General features: G+C 45.3%; 1 protein-coding gene across 1 annotated transcript in view; it reads right to left on the bottom strand.

Annotated features, from left to right (window-relative positions):
- Positions 1-22,574, bottom strand: part of khdrbs2 (KH domain containing, RNA binding, signal transduction associated 2) — a 270,777-nt gene that overhangs the window by 127,302 nt on the left and 120,901 nt on the right. Inside the window, exon 3 of the mRNA XM_084321769.1 lies at positions 12,628-12,744. Within this exon, the coding sequence (XP_084177895.1) occupies positions 12,628-12,744 (117 nt within the window). The remainder of the gene's footprint in view (positions 1-12,627; positions 12,745-22,574) is intronic.

Raw genomic sequence — 22,574 nt, 5'->3', positions numbered from 1 at the left:
CCGCTGGACTGATTCTTTTTTCGATCTACTTTTTCTCCTCCTATTTTTCTGTATTTTTCTCCCATCCCAATTTATCCAATTCCCCCCTCCCCTTCCTGGTCGTTGCGCGCATTTGCCCCCTACTTGCCGGTCTAGGGAGCCCGGAAGTATATCAGATGCTTCCTCCGATACATAGGAGACAGCCAGCAGCCTCTTTTCACCTGACAGCGAGGACTCTCATTGGGGAAGTGTAACGCGAGGGTCACACTACCTTCCTCAGTTCCCTCCCTCGCTGTGCAGGCGCCCTGACCGACCTGTAGGAGTCGCTGTTTACAACGACCAGGATACAACCCACTGGCTTCCCACCCTCTGACACTGCCAATTGTGTCAGTATGACGACCAACCAAGCCGGAGGCACCGCTGACAGTCGGATTCAATACCAGTGTCTCTGCGGTGGTAGACAGACGCTTAGTCCGCTGCGCTACCCGGCCGCCTGGCCGCTGGACTGATTCTTGTGTATTTAAAAGTACTGCCAATGTAGCCTTCAGGTGATCTCCGTGGATATAGTCAGACATGCTTGTTCGCTTTGTTTATGCTTCTAGGCCAGTGGTTCCCAAAGTCGGGGTCGCGACCCAAAGGTGGGCCGCGAGCAGCCACGGATGGGCCGCGAGACGATTTAAAAAAACAAAAAAAAACAAAACAAAAAAAACATTTTTTTTATTTTTTATTTTTTTATTTTTTATTTTTTTATTTAAAAAAATTTTGTCAGGCCACTGAACTTAGAAGCAGGCCAGGACAGTGTTTCTAGTTGTATTCTAAAATTATATTCTATTGTATTCTAAAATGTGACTATATGGTTTTATATTAACTTAATAAATAAACAAAAACAAAAAATCTACTTATTTCAACGAACATTTCAAACTAAATAACAGATTATGCACATAAAACGCTGAAAACAACCGAAGCAACAATAGTATTTTAATGAGGCTATTATTATTATCATTATTATTTTGCAACAAGTTAGCCCTCTCATAAATAGCACATATAAATGAATAACTAACTTGAACTAACTTAATAGGATTGAAGTGATATTTGGCTTAAAAAATTGGTCGCCTGGCAAAAAAAAAAAAAAAAAAAATTATTTTCTGGGCCCCGGCCTGAAAAGTTTGGGAACCCCTGTTCTAGGCTACTGGTGCACGCCTGTGTCGTAAGCAGTACGCCACGAGAGCCTTGAGAACCCTTTCGTCATATTTTTATGTGGTTTGACTGTTCAGATGGTGTATCGCGAAGGTGTGTATCGTTTCTAGGATTTCCACCCAGGAAGGTGGTTTAACTTTTTTTCAGGGTTGTCCCCGCAAAAACGCTGTTGCCGTATGAACAAAAGGCACATCCGATCAAATATTTTGCCGGATTCACCTGCGAGCGTTTCCGTCTAAACTGTGCCTGAGACAGCAAAGCAGGAAGTACACCGTATAGGCAAGGGCGTGAAAACAAGGGATTTCCGCTGTTACGCAGATAAAGACGGAATAATGGCGATATCTATTTTTTATTCATAACAGTGCATAGGGAATGCGAACATATGTAATGCATACAAGGCCTGTTTGTTTGAGCGGTGACTGTGATGTGGTTGCTGACATTAGCGCAGTAATGCCTGCACAGGCTTTTCAGTGGTTTGTACGGTACAGTAGTTGAACTTGTGCGCTCTGAGATGAGCTCCCACGGCAGGCAGCCAGGCAGAGGAGGACAAGAGAGGGTGATACTGGCCTCTATCTAAATGCCCTGAATTGTACAAAATACATTTCAACTGAACCGAGCTGCAAACGACCTGTTTGGATTCCTTTGTTACAGATATGTGACAAATTGTGGTGATTACCCCCCAAATCTGGGAACAACACTCTGTTATTTCAACACAACTTTAAGTTCAAGTTCAAGTTCTTTAATAGTTGTCATACAGAAGTACAGAATACTTTCATACAAAATGCTTCTTACTGTTACGCTCCAGAGACTGTGCTAGACAAGATAGTATCAAATAACATAATATAGCATGTAATTTAGAAGAAGAAAAATGAGGTCACAGTGTTCGGTATAGACATATGTACAATGTTCTGAGTTACCATATAATATACAATACTATGCAGTGTACTAATGTACAGTACTATCTAGTGCAAAGCAGAAATGGGATGAGGTACAATTTTAGGTACAATTTACAGTAAGGTGTACGAGTTGTAGTGCAATCCTTCATCAATAAATATAAAGTGTGGGGAGTGGGTGCTACAGTGTGTTTGTTTAAAGTGGGTGTGTGCTATAAAGTGTGTGGAGTGGGTGCTACAGTGTGTTTGTTTAAAGTGAGTGTGTGCGTGTGGATGTGTGTGCTATGTGCGTTTGGTGGTTGTTGTTGTGTAGTGTTCATTCATTGTTCGTTTAGCAGCCTGATGGCCTGGGGATAGAAGCTTCTTCTGAGTCTTTCTGTGCTCGCCTTGAGACTCCGGTATCGCTTGCCTGACCGCAGCAGTTCAAAGAGGCAGTTGTTCGGGTGACTGGAGTCTTTAATGATTCTCTTAGCCTTGCCCTTGCAACGCTTGTTGTAAATGTTCTGGAGGGTGGGGAGCCCCCCTCCAATTGTGCGTTCGGCTGAACGTGTCACTCTTTGTAGTCTGCTTCGGTCTTGTGCAGTGCTATTCCCAAACCAGGAGGTGATGTTGCCGGTCAAGATGCTCTCTATTGTACATGAGTAGAAGTTCTTAAGGATCTTCTGACTGACTTGGAACTTCCTTAGGCGCCTGAGGAAGTAGAGGTGTTGTGAAGGGCCAGATTAAACCGAATATATATATTTATTTATATATATATATTTAATTGTATTTGTATATTCTCTAATATTCCCTGATATCCCTTGTATATTCCTTGTACAATATGCATTGAATATCCATTCTAGCCTACTGAACATCCCATAATAGTCTCCATTCTACTATTGGTCGAGACCTTGGTGCCAGGCTGCCATACCCCTCAGACCCAGTTCAAACGTACCGCTCAACATGTACGAACAAGTCCTAGTTCCGCGTAGGAATCTGGCTACCGCACCACTAATGGGACTATTTGTTCATAGTGCGTATATATACTGCGCTACTAAAGTAGGACTTCCTTTTTTCAGTCCAGTTTCTTACCCTCCAATAGAGTCACAGACGTAAAGCCTCCCCGCGACGCCACGTGTGGGAGTAAGGCCAAGTTCGCCTACCATCGGTATTGAGACATCGTGTATATTAATATTTGAATAGTCATATTTGGCACTATATCGTCGAGTTGGACGTAGTCTATTAAGCTAATAATAGTCTGTTAATATATAGTGCTTCGTGCGGTGAGAATACTACCGTAGTCAGTACCCCATCGGTTCGGGCAGAGAACTGGCTGCTTATCCAGGGTGGTTGACCCCACGTGAAGCTGCACCCGAGGAGCCCCAGAGCCGACGAGCGAGTGGACCTGTATACCGGATTATTCTACCGACGACAGCCCGCCTTCCCCGGCACGGATTATGCTTTGTATACGTTGATTATTCCATGGATAAAGACCCCCGACACTGCCGTGTGTTGGAACCCCCCCCCCCTGGAGAGGACGCAAGGTGAGGAGACGCTCTGCAAGACGAGGTCGCTTCACGTCTCTCCTCCGTGGACCGGAGGACGCCGGCCCACAAAGAGTCCACCTGCTTTCATCTGTGGTCCAAGGATCGCCGGCGCATTGAACGGCACTACAGTGGGTTCACCTGGGATACCCTTGGCCGGATGAGGCAGCCGGATTCTACCCCCCCCCCTTCCTACTCCTGTCGGCCTACAAGCGACCGGATTAACCCCCCCTAGTGTATCCAGTCTATAATCATCAAGTATCATTGCTGTTATTCCTTAAACTATTCCAGGTCGTATATGTACCACCTGCGCCTTCAGAGATTGGACATTCTCTATTGATATACCGACGAATACTCTTGCCATAAAAGTGCATACTAATTCCCATTCATAAATGTGATTGATTTGATTAAGTGCTTGCTCTACACACCATCGCTGTGTAGAAATAAAGACCTATTTCTAATTCGTACATTTGTGTTGGATCCGTTTCATCTACGTGACAGTGTTCATCATAATATATTTATGCCGTGTACTGGGTGGCCGAATATTAAGTACAAAGGTAGTGGTAGTAAGTATCATATCTAGTAATACAGTCAGGGAATTGTACCCCTCAGTTACAATTGGTCCTTCGAGCCGGATGGTAATTAGTGTAATATTAATATAGTGTTATTAATATTGAAATGGCCTATGATGAACACTCCACGAAACGATCCTCCTAACCAACGCCCGCAGCGCGAACGACGGCTCCCTCAGTACTTAGAGGCTTACGCTGTCAGTCAACAACCTAGTCTTCTACTAACAGTAAACGCGGTAAAACTAGAAAGTAAAAGTATGTCTAACCCCAACGCCCAGACTACCCCGACCATAGAGGCCCCTACGGGTTCTAATGTAACTGACCAAGTTCACGGTGGGGACCAGTGGGAACCAGACATGACTTCACACCCCGCCAGTACTGAAGAAGTAGTCCCCGACGAGTCCCGGGAGGAATACAACGCTACCGAGACAGAACTCGGCACGGAAGAAGACGGGGAGAGCACCATGGAGATAGAGCTCCAAGGCTCCGCAAGGAGTACCCCGAGGGAAGGCTCCCCTATACAACCGCCTTCTCCCAGCGAGGCAGAGAGGACCCTACAGCAGGCCTTCCTCATCAGCCTGAACGCCGCTGCTGAACGCGACCGACTGCAGATCCAGCAGCGGAGCGAAGAAGAGCATATACGTCTAGAAATAAGACGCATTCAGAGAGAAGAGAATGTGGCCCGAGACCGAGCAGACAGCCAGCGAGCAGCTGCTGGTGCTCTACGGGACGCAGAGCGCGACAGACAGCAAGCGCAACTAATAGAACAGCTGATCAGACGGACAACACCCTCTCCCTCCGCCAGAGGCTCCAGGAACTCGTCTAGACACACCTCCAGGGCGGCATCCCCTAGCCGAGTAAACAACCCTGAACTTGACCAACAGACGAGGTCTATACCCCCCACAGACCACCTCCCCCCACCGGTCCAAGCGAGACCTAGCAACCGGGAAGGAGCAGCATATCCTGTGGAGAGGCTAAACCAGAGACTACAAGCACTGGATGACCTAACTGAAGACGAAGAGGAAGAGGAGGAGAACCACGCCCGACGACAGCACAGTACTCTACCGGACCAGGAGGTCCGGTACAGCCCAGGCTATACTCCCGCGGAGCTGCGCTACAGACCCCCGACTCTATACCCGGGTGAGCACGACGCACGACCCGCACCGAGGAACAGCACCTGGACAAGCGGGCCATGGTACACTGCCGGTACCAGCCCATACCAAGGAGCGGGAGGAGACTCGCCTAGGAGGCCTCTCCCCCAACGCTCGCCGATGTATCCACAGTCAGCGTCATACATTGGCACGCCTATGGTACCCGACTTCACCCAAGAGAACCGGGCCCAGTATACAGAACTCCGCATGTGTCTGGAGACCATGTTGGTGGATGTATTGGATGAACGCCATAAATACGCCATCCTACTGAAGCACTTAAAGGTACCCCGCGCACATAATATAGCGCTCGCCTACGCGACTTCCACCACCCCATACACAGCAGCGCTGGTAGCATTGGACCAGAGGTATGGGCGCATATGGGATTACGTGATCCAGGAGATCCGACACATCGACCGCTTACCCCCAGCAATAGACAATCGAGCACTGGACGACCTGTCCATCAGAGTGCAGTCCCTGGTAGGGATGTTGGGAGCGCAGAGAGAGAAGGGGAGGCATGAACTTTACGCCAACTCAAATGTGGAAAGGATCTTGGAGAAGCTGCCGCCCGCTCGACAGGAGCGTTTTAGGCGGCAGAGAGACCACCGAGACCCGAATGGCCCCGAACCGAACCTCCTCGATCTAGCAGACTTCCTGGCGAGAGAAGTCAGCAGCCTACGGCTAGATACATTCAGACGGAGCACCCCTGGCTCCAGAGAAGGAACCAGACGACTAAATGATGGAAGAAGATCGGTGACTGTGATGCACCAATCGGAGTCAGTACCGAGCAGCAGGAGCCACAGTACCCCCTCCAGAACGGAGAAGTGGAAGATAGTGTGCCCCTACTGTGAGAAAGAACACTGGCTAGCGCAATGTGACTCCTTCCCCAAGCTGAACGCGGAGGAAGCAAGTCAATGGATAAAGTCCAACAAGCGCTGTTTTCGCTGTGCACGCTCACACATGGCAGCCGAATGCCGCTTAAAGAAAAGGTGCACCAAGTGCGATGGAGCCCATCTGGACATACTTCACGACAGTAACAGACGGCGCCCTTCACCCGCACCATCCAGCAGCAAAGCGAGCGTCATGTACATCGATCCCGCCAGCAGCAGTGGAGCCCGAGTACTCCTAAAAGTAGTGCGTGTGACACTAAGCTACCAGAATAAAGTCCTGGACACTTACGCCGTCCTCGATGACGGGTCAGAGAAGACCCTTCTGCTCGCCTCCGCTGCGGCCCAGCTAGGGCTGCGGGGAAGCGAAACCCAAATGACAATTCGGACAATAAGACGAGATTTGAAGACGATAAAGGGCGAGAATGTCTCATTCTCTATCGCAGCAAGCGGCCAGCCTGAGCGACGGTACCAGATTACAGACGCTTTCACCAGCCAAGAAATAGGACTGTCGCGGTACACATACCCCGTCGCCAAGCTGATGGAGAAATATGCACATCTGCGCAAGTTACCGATCCCGCTCATAGACAATGCTATGCCGACCCTGTTGATAGGCTCCGACCATGCAGACCTCATTGTCCCGATAGACCGGGTTCATACCGGACCCCGAGGCTGTCCTGCAGCAGTCGAGACCCGTTTGGGATGGACTCTCCAAGGCCCGCTCGCCAAATCTCTCAACCGAAGTACAGCCACTAGATGTCTCCACTCCCGAGTCACAGAGGGAGAAACCGCACTCCTGCAACACGTAGAGCGGCTATGGACCTTGGAACAAATGCCCTTTAAGAACGGAAGGAAAGACATTCGCTCTAAAGATGACATTTACGCCATTCACCTCATCGAGACAGGGACCAAGAGAGTCCCGGTCAACGGCGTGTTGAGATACGCCACGCCACTCCTGCGGCGAGAAGGAATGCCTACTTTCCACGCCAAGACAGACGCCACAGAACGGTACCTGCTGAACACGGAGCGGCGCTTAGCCAAGAACCCCGCCCAAGAGAGTGTATACCGCGCTGAGATTGAGAAGCTCATCACAGCGGGACACGTCACAAAGATGGACATTAAAGAGGCTGACCAGACCACTGAATCGTGGTACGTGCCTCACCACAAGGTCCATCACAACGGTAAAGACCGCATAGTATTTAACTGCAGCTACCAGATCGGATCCCAAAATCTGAATAAAGAGCTACTGCCCGGTCCCACACTCGGCCCCTCCCTACTCGGCGTTCTACTCCGCTTCCGCCAGGAAAAGGTGGCCATCAGCGGGGACATTAAAGGAATGTTCCTGCAGGTGAGATTAGTAGAGGAGGACAAGCCCCTGTTACGGTTCCTATGGAGAGAGAAGCCAGGAGATGAGCACCCAGCCATCTACCAATGGGAAGTCCTCCCCTTCGGAACGACGTGCAGCCCCTGCTGTGCTACATTTGCACTACAGAAACATGTAGCAGAGGACCCAGCAGCGGACGAAGAGGTCCGACACAGCGTAAAGAACAGCTTCTACGTAGACAACTGTCTACAAAGCCTTTCAACCCAGGAAGAAGCCGAGGCTCTCCTGATTAAACTCCGCGCCTCATTGATCAAAGGCGGCTTTGATCTCAGGCAGTGGGCCAGCAGCGATCCGCAAGTACTGCGCAGCCTCTCCTCCGAGGACAAGGCAGCCAGCAGCGAGACCTGGATGGCTACAATCCCGGGAGAAGCCCAGGAGATGACCCTGGGATTGGTGTGGCGATTCAAAACAGATTCGCTTCACTACAGACACAAGCCCCTGACTACGGAGCAGGGAAGGCCGGCGGCGGCGCCGACCACCAGACGGAGTGTGTACACAACACTCGCCCGACAATATGACCCGCTAGGATGTATTCTACCATACACCACCAGGGCAAAAATGATTGTACGAGCATTGTGGGACAAGGACCAGGGCTGGGACGACCCCATTCCCGCACACCTTGCATCCACCTTGAGAGAGTGGGAGATGGAGCTCCACTCACTCCCAGGCGTTAATATGCGCCGAAGCTACTTCCCACCCACGGTGAGGCCAGAGACATGTAAAATGGACTTACACGTCTTCAGTGACGCCTCAGAGGTCGCATACGGATCAGTAGCCTACTTGCGGGCCCAAGAAAGGTGGGGAGAGATCTACACAGCATTTGTCCTCGCCCGCTCGAGAATAGCCCCACGCAAGCAACAATCTATCCCACGCCTAGAGCTCTGCGCAGCCCTAGCCGGAGCGCACCTAGCCACGCTCATCCAACGTGAGCTCACCATACCGGTGTCTAGAACAATCCTGTGGTCAGATTCCACGACAGTACTCGCCTGGATCAAATCGGACTCATGCAAGTACAAAGTCTTCGTGGGAGTCAGTCACCGAGATTCAAGACTTAACCGAAGAGTTAACCGGAGAAACAGAGTGGCGCTACGTTGATACAAAACAGAACCCAGCTGACGTCATCACCCGGGGGATGCCCCTGGATGACCTCACCCGTCACAATGCTTACAGTGACGGCCCCGCATTCCTAAGACTCCCGGAAGGAGAGTGGCCCACGCCTATCCCGAGGGAAGCCAGTCAGGAGGAGGCTGAGAATAAGAAGCCTGTGTTCTGTGGATTGAGCACTGTTATCTACCCAGTTACCCCCAACACACTCCTGATGGGGCGGCTAGATCCTGCATTACCCCAGACAATGTACCGGCCTGAAGAAGCGAACGGCCGACGAATGTGGAGGTACAGCCAAGTATTAGCCGACAAGTTTTGGAGCAGTTTCCTACTACACTACCTACCGTCTCTACAGACCCGCCAGAAGTGGGTAAAGGAGAGAGACAATTTGACAGAAGGAACAGTCGTCATGATTATTGATCAATCACTGCCCAGAGCTATGTGGCCGGCCGGCCGCGTAAGCAAAGTGATCACCGGTGCCGACGGCAAGGTCCGAGCAGCTGAAGTGCTTGTCCAGGGTCGCACTTACACCCGTCCCGTGGCGAGGCTCATAGAACTGCCCCGACTCCCAGACACAATCGATGATGACCATGACCCTATAACCCTATGACTTTGTGAAGTTGACTGACCCTACAGCAAACCCTTATGTGTAAATAGACAACGCGATTAATCTGTCTCTGCTTAACTGATTAGGTCTGGGACCAATCAGGGGGTGGCTGTTGTGAAGGGCCAGATTAAACCGAATATATATATTTATTTATATATATATATTTAATTGTATTTGTATATTCTCTAATATTCCCTGATATCCCTTGTATATTCCTTGTACAATATGCATTGAATATCCATTCTAGCCTACTGAACATCCCATAATAGTCTCCATTCTACTATTGGTCGAGACCTTGGTGCCAGGCTGCCATACCCCTCAGACCCAGTTCAAACGTACCGCTCAACATGTACGAACAAGTCCTAGTTCCGCGTAGGAATCTGGCTACCGCACCACTAATGGGACTATTTGTTCATAGTGCGTATATATACTGCGCTACTAAAGTAGGACTTCCTTTTTTCAGTCCAGTTTCTTACCCTCCAATAGAGTCACAGACGTAAAGCCTCCCCGCGACGCCACGTGTGGGAGTAAGGCCAAGTTCGCCTACCATCGGTATTGAGACATTGTGTATATTAATATTTGAATAGTCATATTTGGCACTATATCGTCGAGTTGGACGTAGTCTATTAAGCTAATAATAGTCTGTTAATATATAGTGCTTCGTGTGGTGAGAATACTACCGTAGTCAGTACCCCATCGTTTCGGGCAGAGAACTGGCTGCTTATCCAGGGTGGTTGACCCCACGTGAAGCTGCACCCGAGGAGCCCCAGAGCCGACGAGCGAGTGGACCTGTATACCGGATTATTCTACCGACGACAGCCCGCCTTCCCCGGCACGGATTATGCTTTGTATACGTTGATTATTCCATGGATAAAGACCCCCGACACTGCCGTGTGTTGGAACCCCCCCCCCCTGGAGAGGACGCAAGGTGAGGAGACGCTCTGCAAGACGAGGTCGCTTCACGTCTCTCCTCCGTGGACCGGAGGACGCCGGCCCACAAAGAGTCCACCTGCTTTCATCTGTGGTCCAAGGATCGCCGGCGCATTGAACGGCACTACAGTGGGTTCACCTGGGATACCCTTGGCCGGATGAGGCAGCCGGATTCTACCCCCCCCCCTTCCTACTCCTGTCGGCCTACAAGCGACCGGATTAACCCCCCCTAGTGTATCCAGTCTATAATCATCAAGTATCATTGCTGTTATTCCTTAAACTATTCCAGGTCGTATATGTACCACCTGCGCCTTCAGAGATTGGACATTCTCTATTGATATACCGACGAATACTCTTGCCATAAAAGTGCATACTAATTCCCATTCATAAATGTGATTGATTTGATTAAGTGCTTGCTCTACACACCATCGCTGTGTAGAAATAAAGACCTATTTCTAATTCGTACATTTGTGTTGGATCCGTTTCATCTACGTGACAGTGTTCATCATAATATATTTATGCCGTGTACTGGGTGGCCGAATATTAAGTACAAAGGTAGTGGTAGTAAGTATCATATCTAGTAATACAGTCAGGGAATTGTACCCCTCAGTTACAAGAGGCGTTGTCGTGCCTTCTTCACAACACTGTCAATGTGTGTGGTCCATGTCAAGTCCTCGGATATGTAGGCTCCGAGGTACTTAAAGCTGTTGACTCTCTCAACCGGTGCCCCGTCGATGCTGAGGGGGCTGTAGTCCTTGACCCCCGACCTCCTGAAGTCCACAATCATCTCCTTTGTTTTGCTGACGTTCAGGGAGAGGCTGTTTTCCTGGCACCATCCCGCCAGGACCTTGACCTCTTCCAGGTAGGCCCTCTCGTCGTTGGCAGAGATCAGGCCCACCACCACTGTGTCGTCAGCAAATTTGATGATTGTATTGCTACTCCGCTGAGCCACACAGTCGTGTGTGTACAGGGAGTAGAGGAGGGGACTCAGAACACAGCCCTGGGGGGCCCCTATGTTGAGGGTGATGGATGAGGAGGTGCAGTTGCCTGCTCTCACCACCTGGGGTCTGCCAGTCAGGAAGTCCAAGACCCACTGGCAGAGGTCATTCATTTATTTTTTATTTTTTATTTATCATTTACTTTATTCATTAGGACCCTTTTTACTTACTTTTTACTTTACTTTACTGACAAATCTTAAATGAATGAATGAATAAATGAGTGCCTGAAGTAATATAGAAGTAAGTAATTGCCTTCAAGTAGGCTATTAACATGAAAGGTGCTTGCTATATTTTCTGCAGACGAGTGCTCATGTATGTACGGATTACAATTTACATTAAAAAAAAAATAGTACAGGTGCTGTCATAGCAATTTACAAGGATGCAGACAGACCTGATCAATTATTGCTGAGTGATGCTAAATCAGCCACCCTTGAGAAGATTGATGTGATCCAGATAATCACACACAACACACACTATACATTCTATAAATATCAATGAGTTGCCCCCCCCCCCCCCCGCCACCCCATTTTGACTTAAATGTTGACTAGTTGAAGCTATAGAAGAGGTAGAGGGAAGAGTTTAAGCTATAGGAGAGAGAGACTAGTTGAAGCTATAGGAGAGAGAGAGAGACTAGTTGAAGCTATAGGAGAGAGAGACTACTGTAGTTGAAGCTATAGGAGAGATAGAGGGACTGTTAGCTCAAAGTAGGTATACTGTAAGTGTTGCTTTGGCTAGCCTTTGAGATGCAAGAAAACCGAATTAATTAGCCTGTGTTAGAAATGTAGTGGAGTAAATTATGCAGATATTTGCTTTGAAATGTAGTGGAAGAAACGTCTAAAGTTGGCGACATTGGATACGCAGACAGTAATGAAGCACTTAAGTACAGTAATGGAGCACTTAAGTACAGTAATGATAATGAAACACTTAAGTACAGTAATGCAGCACTTAAGTATAGTAAGGAAGCACTTAAGTACAGTAATGAAGCATGTAAGTACAGTAATTACAACGTGATAAGTGGATTACACTAAAATGCTATTTTCGCGTCTTTTTCCTGGAATTACTCAGAAGCACCCAAACTATATTCATATTCAAAACGGTATAAAACGGAAATGTACGGATGAAAAAGGAATCTGTTTCTTGCACATTGACCAGAAGCAACTCACTGACAATCGACGGTGTTATTAGACCCATAGCTATAATATAAAATATAGGTTTAGCTCTACAAACAAGGTGAGCGTTTACATGGGGGGTTAATGGACGGCGAGGCCAGATGCACTTCCCGGAAGGGGCGTGGCACCCAATGTGTTAAGAGGTTAAGTACAGTAATGAAACACTTCTGTACAGTGCCGTTACATTCCACCATTACATTCCACCGCTGAACTATAATAGCATCGTATGATCCTACCTTTCCTTTGTCCCTCATGGAACCTTTGCCAAGGATGGACATCTTTACTCCCGTCTCCTCCTGTAACCTCTTCATGGAGTTCCCCCGCGGGCCCAGCAGCTTCCCAACGAAGTTAAACTGAGAGAGAGAGAGAGAGAGAGAGAGAGAGAGAGAGAGAGAGAGAGAGAGAGAGAGAGAGAGAGAGAGAGAGAAATTAGAAACATATTTGGCCCTAAACAGACAGTATACTGTGGCAGACTACCTCAGCACAGTAACTGATAAGAATCTAAGAAAGACTCTGACAAGGTACAGACTGAGTGACCATGGTTTGGCGATAGAGAAGGGCAGACACAGACAGACCTGGCTGCCCAGAGAGGAGAGGCTGTGCTGTCTTTGTGATGAGGGAGCCGTAGAGACAGAATTACACTTCCTAACACAATGTGAAAATTACGGAAATATTAGGGGGGAATTCTTTCCAAAAATTGAAATAATTTCCCCAGAATTCCAAAGTATGACAGAAGTGCAGAAATTGCCATTCCTCCTGGGGGAACAGAAATCATGTGCAGTTTTAGCTGCAAAATATGTCAATTCATGTCACAAGAAAAGGGACAACCAGTAGGACACATATACTGTATATACATGTACCATGTTTTACTCACCGCACCATCTCCTTTATTTCTTTTGATCTTATATTGTTTGCTGTTTATGTCATAATTATGCTTTGGCAACATTTGTGAAATTTCATGCCAATAAAGCTTTTTGAATTGGACGCACAATTGGAGGGGGGCTCCCCACCCTCCAGAACATTTACTACAAGCGTTGCAAGGGCAAGGCTAAGAGAATCATTAAAGACTCCAGTCACCCGAACAACTGCCTCTTTGAACTGCTGCCGTCAGGCAAGCGATACAGGAGTCTCAAGGCGAGCACAGAAAGACTCAGAAGAAGCTTCTATCCCCAGGCCATCAGGCTGCTAAACGAACAATGAATGAACACTACACAACAACAACCACCAAACGCACATAGCACACACATCCACACGCACACACTCACTTTAAACAAACACACTGTAGCACCCACTCCACACACTTATAGCACACACCCACTTTAAACAAACACACTGTAGCACCCACTCCCCACACTTTATATTTATGGATGAAGGATTGCACTACAACTCGTACACCTTACTGTAAATTGTACCTAAAATTGTACCTCATCCCATTTCTGCTTTGCACTAGATAGTACTGTACATTAGTACACTGCATAGTATTGTGTATTGTATATTATATGGTAACTCAGAACATTGTACATATGTCTATACCGAACACTGTGACCTCATTTTCTTCTTCTAAATTCATGCTATATTATGTTATTATGTTATTTGATACTATCTTGTCTAGCACAGTCTCTGGAGCGTAACAGTAAGAAGCATTTTGTATGAAAGTATTCTGTACTTCTGTATGACAACTATTAAAGAACTTGAACTTGAACTTGAGAGAGAGAGAGAGAGAGAGAGAGAGAGAGAGAGAGAGAGAGAGAGAGAGAGAGAGAGAGAGAGAGAAAAGAGTGTCTTTGATCAATATGTTCCTATGTGTGGTAGCAGAATGGAAGAGGCTGAGATGGTAAGACACAAGTCATCAGGTTCAGGGTTTCTCTGAAGCCTTTCCTCCTGATGACTCACAGTCAACTCCTCTCAATCAATATGTTTTGTGTCCATTTTGATTTAGAATAATTGGCACCAGCAGCCTTCTGTTAGCAAGTGTTAACAAAGCTAGCATCACTCTCCAAACCACATAAAAGCTCGTACAGACAATTGCATGACTTATTCCTACTAATACTTGTAGGGGATGCAAATAGATACCATCGTATTGCTACACATAGTGAGATCATTATGAACGGGTACATGGTCCTATCACGGGCGAGGGCGGGAGTTTTCAGAACCAGCCTATCAGAATGGAGTACGTGAATGGAGTCCCAGAGTGACGGGGTGTATCCAGGCAGATTGGAAAGTGACGTTGACCATGATAGAGGCACGGAAAGACCGTCTCTTCATGAAGACTATACCAGAAGTTGACTTTAAGCCAACACAAACTCTGAAAATAGGTAACGGACATCACAACGGACAGTTCAATAACAGTGTGTGGTCACATTGTTATCGTAACATGAGTTTTAAGTGACAAGTATCCTCGTGACTGTGTGAATATCATGCTAACCGCAGTAATGGCGGCGTTCGTTTCCGGAAAATAACATCGACGGCGAAAGAGGCTTCTTCGTCAGTGCTGTGAGTTTCAAGAAGGCGAATTACATTGCTGAAGAAAGAAGCAGACGGATTTTCTGTGAGAGTTTTGATGGACTTTTAATAAGATAAAAGTCAGTAGCTACTGCCAGTACATGCGATCAGTACGCGTAGAGTGTAACGTTAAATGTAGCTTCGCGCCTTGAACGGCACGCGCGGTAAATACCAGTGAGTGCGTTACTGCGGTCGTGTTCATTGACGTTCATATCGTATCGAGTACAGAAGATGAAAGACGACCTCAGCAAAAACTGAATTGTGCATTCGTTTTGGATTGAAGAAGAAGTTGTTGCCTGCTGTCCGGACAGACGCAGGATTTGAGGAAGACAGGCTGTGTCTACGAACGGCCTAACACGCACACACACACTAACACACACGAACAGACTGGAACGCATGCAATATCGGTATCGGTTTTCAAAAAATAAAATAAAATAAAAAATGTATTTATTTACATTTCTATAACCTTTATTTACCCAGGCAAGCAAGTAAGAACAAATTCTGATTTTATTTATTGTCAAAAGTATGCATAATGTTGTGTTAATTCCACAACAAGAGATATGTAATGTTAATTACCTGAAATTATTCCATTTTTTGGGGGGGGAAACCCTGCATATATCGGTATCGGTTGATATCGGTTGATATCAGTATCGGAAATTAAGAGTTGGACAATATCGGTATATCGGTAAAAAAGCCAATATCGAGCATTCCTAAAAATAACGTTTCCCTGCCATCAGAAGACATCTTCCAGTGACTCACCACATCTCGTATGCAGTCTACAGGAGTGGTAATTGTATCAAACCCATGTCAGTTGTATAAGACTGAAGTAATGCATTAACCCTTAGTGGGTGACTGTATCACATTCATATCCAGAGTGAATACTCCCTCTGTGAAGTTTATAAGAGAGCTTTTGTTGTGAGGTAATTTACAACTGTCATAAGGGAACCGTCATAATTATATGCAACTGATATAAGTTAACTGCCATAATTATATGCAACTGTTACAGGTGAACTGCCATCACATTGGGATATATTGAAGTTACAATACTGTAAATACATTTTTGAAGTAGAAATAACTATCCAGGTTGGGTATTGATTATATGGAGAACTGAGAAGGATGTTGCTGCTGTACAAGTGAATTGTAGTTGTGTTTTTCTGAATAATTTCCCTTTTCAAGGAATAGGTCCTAAAGAAAGAGGACTAAGAGAAAGATAATATTTCTCTTCATGGAAAATAAAGATTCCATATTCATTTTCATCAAATTGAAATAACTTCTCAGGTGTTTGATTGAGTACTGGTTTACTTTGGAGTAGGGGCGTACTCAGGTACTGAGGCTAATTGCATTGGGGGCGGGGACTCAGATCCTTTCGTTGTCTCAATCGTCCAAGGTAATAGAACACCATATTAACCCCTACAGGGCGGGCGGGCATACTTACCCCCACTACATACTGGAGTTATGAAAGTAGGCACAATTTAATGGCTGATATGTGATATTGAGAGAAATGGTTTCATATACCCCCTTGACTTGCACTGCCATTGCTAACGAATGCTAACAGGAGGCGAGTGACATTTTCACAGAAAGATAAATGCACGTCATAAGAGGGGGTTAGCAATCACTAGGCTATCACCTAGATCCACAAAGAATGGATTGCACGGAGCAAGTTGCACCCTTACTTACAATTCATTATGAATTGAAAATGGAGGACCCTGATGTAAACAAGACAAAAGTCTTTCTCAGGTCTGCATCCCCTTAACAATTGTGTGTATTGAGCCGTACTGTATTGTACCCATTCTGCAATCTGTTAATACAATTTTCATTCAATCAATCACTGTGCAGATTGATTGATTGAATGAACGTTTTATTAACAGATTGCAGAATGGGTACAATACAGTACGGCTCAATACACACAATTGTTAAGGGGATGCAGACCTGAGAAAGACTTTTGTCTTGTTTACATCAGGGTCCTCCATTTTCAATTCATAATGAATTGTAAGTAAGGGTGCAACCTGCTCCGTGCAATCCATTCTTTGTGGATCTAGCTATGTCTCTCTACTTAGTTTACATTTACAATGTTGATACACTGCACCAGTTTTTAACCTATAGTGTAACAAGGTTGAAACCTTGCAATGGTAGCCCATGTAAACATGGTTCGAGACTGTCGAGTTGATACAGGTGCAGAGCGCAGCATGTCTTCTAGCATCTAGTGACCACTGTTACACTAGCATGACCTTCAATGCTACATTTGACATCCCACACCACAAAACTGAAAACAATTAAAGCATTTATGAATATTAATTATTAACAACCTATTGAATAACAGCAATAATACACTTGAGATGTGAATCTGGCACTGCCCTCTTGTGTATAATAATAATAATAATAATAATTAATAATAATAATAATAATAATAATAATAATAATAATAATAATAATAATAATAATAATAATAATAATAATAATAATCATCATCATCATCATCATAATAATAATAATAATAATCATAATAATCATCATCATCATAATAATCATCATTATTATTTAACCGTTGCACTGAAGAACCACATAAATCCATTTTGAAATATATTTGACAGCCCGACTAGCCGCTGGAAATGTACAACTCTCCTTTAATATTTTGCAGGATGCACTTAATCTCATCTTAAACTGGTACTCAATGCAAATAAAAGTCCATGTGGTTCTTTATAGCCAAAGGTAGTGTGTGTGATGATTTGCATATATCCACTCTGAATGGATCTAATATTTGAGAGAGTTAGAGTATATAAATATCTTGGCATATGGCATATGGCTAAGAAATGTACATTTAAATGCCATGTAGATAATCTTGCAAGTAAACTGTGACAGAATGTTTGCTTTTTGTACAGAAACAAAACCAGTTTCCTATGTTTAGTAGAAGGAAGGCCGTCTGTTTTGGATTATGGAGACATAGTTTATAGACATGCTGCTGCTTCCACTCTAAAGCCTCTGGACTCTGTGTATTATTTTGCCCTTAGATTTATCACCGGTGACATGTACGGTACCCTCATTGTATCCTATGGTACGGTTGGGTGGTCCTCTCTGGCAGAGAGACGTGACTTGCATCGGCATCTGTTCCTGTATAAGGCCATTATTGATGATTCGGGAGAGTAACAGCTAATGAGATGGGCACAAATATTGTTATTACACAGATAATATTATTCAGGAAAAAAAAGAAAAAAGAATTTAAATATTTTTTATATAGTTATGAGCTCCATTCATGCAGCGCTCGCTCTGCCTAGGCGCACCATCTGTTCGCCATCAAAAACTACAGGTAGGCAAAAAAGTTAATGTATGTATGTACATCACACCAGTCCTAGCCTCCCTACACTGGCTCCCAGTCCCACAGTTAGAATAGATTTCAAAATCCTCCTCCTCACCTTCAAGGCACTATCGGGTGCAGCACCCCTATACATCACCGAGCTCATCACCCCCTATGCAGCGCCCAGGTCATTAAGATCCTCCAACCAGGCTCGGCTGGTCCCCCCCCCCCCCCCCCGCACCCGACTAAAACAGAGAGGCGATCGCTCCTTCAAGGCCATAGCCCCCAAACTATGGAACCAGCTTCCCCTGGAGATTCGATCTGCCCCTACGCTCGAGACATTTAAGGCCCGTTTAAAAACCCACTTTTATTCCCTAGCCTTCGATTAATCCTGATTCTCCCACACCCTAACCCACACACTCCCATGCAATTTTATCCTGCCCCCTCCCTCTTGTATCTCTTCTTGTGCTCCTCTGTCCCTGGTGTGCTATACTGTACTTTGTGCTCCCCTATCCGCTTGTCCTATTTTTTGAATGTACTGTCCTGTCCTGTTGTGCCGTTTTGTATTTGTGTATTTTATAGGACATTGATTTTATGCTTTGACTGTACTGTATGGTTGGCTCTCGAGCTTTTATATGTGCTCTATAAATAAATTACTTGACTTGACATGTATGTAATGTAATGCTGTTGTAAATATTTTTTTTCAGTTTCTGATGTTCCCCAGTTCAAGTCAAGTCAAGTCAAGAGTTTTAATTGTCACGGCATACAGGTATACAATGAAATGCGGGTGGTCTTGCCCGCAACGATGTGCAATACAGTGGTACAACATAATAGAATAAAAAAATTGAAAACAACATTGTGCAGTAACAGGTAACAGGTAACATGGAGTGACATCTCGGTATCTGTACATAGTTATTTACAGAGCATATGGGAAATGCTAGTTAGCTTTTGTAGTGCAATACACTGTTCCTGTTATTCTAATTATAATTTAAAGTGTCCTTTCCTTTGGCCATAAGTGTGCGTGTGTGCGACATGAGTGTGTGCCCGCTCATGTTAAAGTGTTAAGTGGCTGCTCGTGTGTGAGCGTGCACAGCGTGCGTGTCGTGTGTGTGTTCATGTGTGCTTGTGTGTGGATAGTTCAATGTTCTGAGCACTCAATGTTCATTGTTCATGGCTCTGATGGCCTGGGGGAAGAAGCTGAGCCTAAGCCGCTCTGTCCTAGTAGCTGGGGTTCGCAGGCGTCTGCCTGACCTCAGCAGCTGAAACAGGCTGTTATTGGGGTGGTGAGGGTCTTTCATTATCCTGCAGGCTCTGGATTTGCACCTCTTGTTGTATAGAACCTGCAGGGGGGGTAGTGCAATACCCGTGGTACGCTCGGCTGAGCGCACCACTCTCTGTAGGGCCTTCTTGTCCTGTGCCGTGCTATTTCCATACCAGGCAGTGATGTTTCCGGTCAGGATGCTCTCTACAGCTCCTGAGTAGAAGGACTGGAGTATCTTCCCCGATACTCTGAACTTCCTTAACTGTCTCAGGTGGTAGAGGCGCTGTTTCGCCTTCTTTACTACTGTGGGTATGTGTGTTGACCATGTCAGGTCCTCTGAGATGTGGACCCCCAGGTACTTAAAGCTGCTCACCCTGTCCACGGTAGCCCCGTTAATCATCAGTGGTGTGTGCGTCTCCTGCTGTCCTCTCCTATAATCCACGATAAGCTCCTTGGTTTTACCAATGTTCAGGAGCAGGCTGTTGTCCTGGCACCAGCGTTCCAGTACCTCAACCTCCTCCCGGTAGGCCTTCTCGTCGTTGTCCGAGATCAGCCCCACCACCACCGTGTCGTCTGCGAACTTCACTATGGAGTTGGAGCTGAACTTGGCCACACAGTCGTGTGTGTAGAGTGAGTACAGCAGGGGGCTCAGAACACAGCCCTGGGGGGACCCGATGCTCAGGGTGATGGTGTTGGAGGTCTGACCCCCCACCCTGACCGCCAGTTAAAGGGGGGGGGGGGGGCAATTTAATGTGATTTCCTTTAATCTAATGGTAATTTGTTCATTTGATCTGTTCCCATCTTGTAGTGTACAATAATTCTTCTAAAAACCTTTCGGTATAAACCACGCCCATTTCCAATTCTGAATACAGATATACAGATATAGATACAGATGATGGCATCTCTGCAAACCCCTACACCCTATATCACTCCATTGCTGGCTTGAAGCTCTGGACCATATCATACTAGCTCTGGTGATTGTCTTGCACTTAAAGTTCAAGTTTGCACTGAATTAGAAAAATCTGCTTTTAGCTTCTGTGTCCCAGAAACATGGAATGTTTTTCAATGCACTTCAAAACTCAATTCATTAGTATCTATTGGTCAGTTAAAATCTTTAATAGCAAACTACTTCACTACAGTCTGCAGTTGTTTTAAATTATGTTTAAATTATTCACTTTCTGCTTCTAAATATATATGTATACTGTATATATATATTTGTATTTATAATGTGTTCTATTTCTCGATGTCATTGTAATTTGAGAGCTTGCTCTCAATGATCCTTTGAGTTTTAACATTGTTAAACTTAAAACAAATTTATCATTTTTCTTCGTTGAGGTATTCAATTGATATGGTCAAAAGAAATGTCTGGCCTGCAGCTTGAAGCCCATGTATTCTGAACATGTACTGTATTAACAAGAGCCTCTTTCCTGCTGTCATCAAGGACAGTACGGCAAACGAGGGTTAAGAAATACTGTCGGGGAAAGTAATCGTGGAAAAAGGATGTCTGCTGGGCGTTGGGTCAACAATCATCTATGTCTTCCAGCATTCTGTTCACTGTAGCTCAAGTGAAAAAACAAGATTGTGTAACAAATCAATATAATTGAGCCCTTTGTGGCGCACATTAGCGAGATGAATAGGTCTCTCGTTTGAGATACAGGATTATGTATGCATCCCCTCCTTTGTTGAGCCGTTCCCAGGCCAGTTAGGTGTCTTAACGCCGGTGGTTCCAAAACCAATAAAAGTGCCTGGTAACGTGCCAGAGGTCAGTGGCAGGGTAAAGTGTGAGATATGAGTTTCTTCCCAATGGGAAATTAAATGATACTATAGACCAGATGACAAACAACCCTGTGCCTGCCTCCCGCGGGCTCTGACTGACTAATATTCCCTCTAACGGAGTGACCGGCTCGGGGTTCACATTGTGAAAAGTATAGCCCCTGGGTTGTGTGGCATCTCGTGTGTGTTCATTACCGCTGTTATGATTAGTGGTGTGACTGCTGGTAATCACTGTGGTGAGGCTGTGCAGCACAACGACGAGAGGGGCGGTTTTATAGAATCTGCCGTGGGGGGAGGGGTTGCAAATGCGACTCTGAAGAAAAAAATAAATATATATATCTCTGCAAATAAATGTAACGTTGTGAGTGCGGTATGAGGGTTTATCACTTAATTAATATAATAAGAGAATTATTATATCAAAGAACAAATGTAAAGATATAATGCATGAGTATAAATACAGTGTTGAAACTGCTCCTTTTGTGTGGAGTTAGTACTTTGGATATATATAAAATAAATAATAATAATAATAATAATAATAATAATAATAATAATAATAATAATAATAATAATAATAATAATAATAATAATAATAATAATAATAATAATAATAATAATAATAATAATAATAATAATAATAATAATAATAATAATAATAAAAAAAAAAAAAAAAGTGATCTACACCTTCCTCTGATGGTCCCTTTTAAAATTGTTTTATTTAACTATTTTTTTTTTTTGCATAATTGCATAATTGTGTACCATTATGCACAGACTGCACTTGGAGAATAACAAGCTGGCTAAAACCGGCTACGCAGAAATGTTGATTCATGTGCATTGTCCCCTGTAGAAATAAATAAATAAACTTTAACTTAACAGCTAAGCCGCGGGGCGTTGGTCTAGCGAGATACAGACACACACAGCAGATACTTCACGTACACTCTCCACACGCCGCGCCGCGGGCAGGACGGAGAGCGTTTTGTATCTGCCATCGCTCGAATTAAAAGGGAAATAACAGATGTTTGAATCAGTGCAGTATCTGTCAGTGACATTGACAAAAAAAACAGATTTAATATCCAGAGATATGTTACGTAAATGTGGTGATTATACACTTTCCCTGGGATATCTGTGAGGGAAAACACAGCATAGCCGCTAGGATCCTTTTAATGATCTCCCAAGCGCGGTGAGTGTGCATTTAGTTCATGATACTGTAAGTTAATTGAAACAAATTATGATACTGCCTGGTATCCCTGACAGGCTCATTAAAGAGTCTGCATATGAGCGTAGCGAAGCGCCTGGCTGATGATACCTCAAGGAGGGTATTGTCCCTGCGGAATGAAAACCCAAAACCAACCCCCCCC

The sequence above is a fragment of the Notolepis coatsorum genome (genome assembly GCF_963971535.1).
Source record: "Notolepis coatsorum genome assembly, chromosome: 9".
NCBI lineage: Eukaryota > Metazoa > Chordata > Actinopteri > Aulopiformes > Paralepididae > Notolepis > Notolepis coatsorum.
Note: the sequence above shows the minus strand (reverse complement) of the source record. Positions and strands in the feature narration are given on the sequence as shown.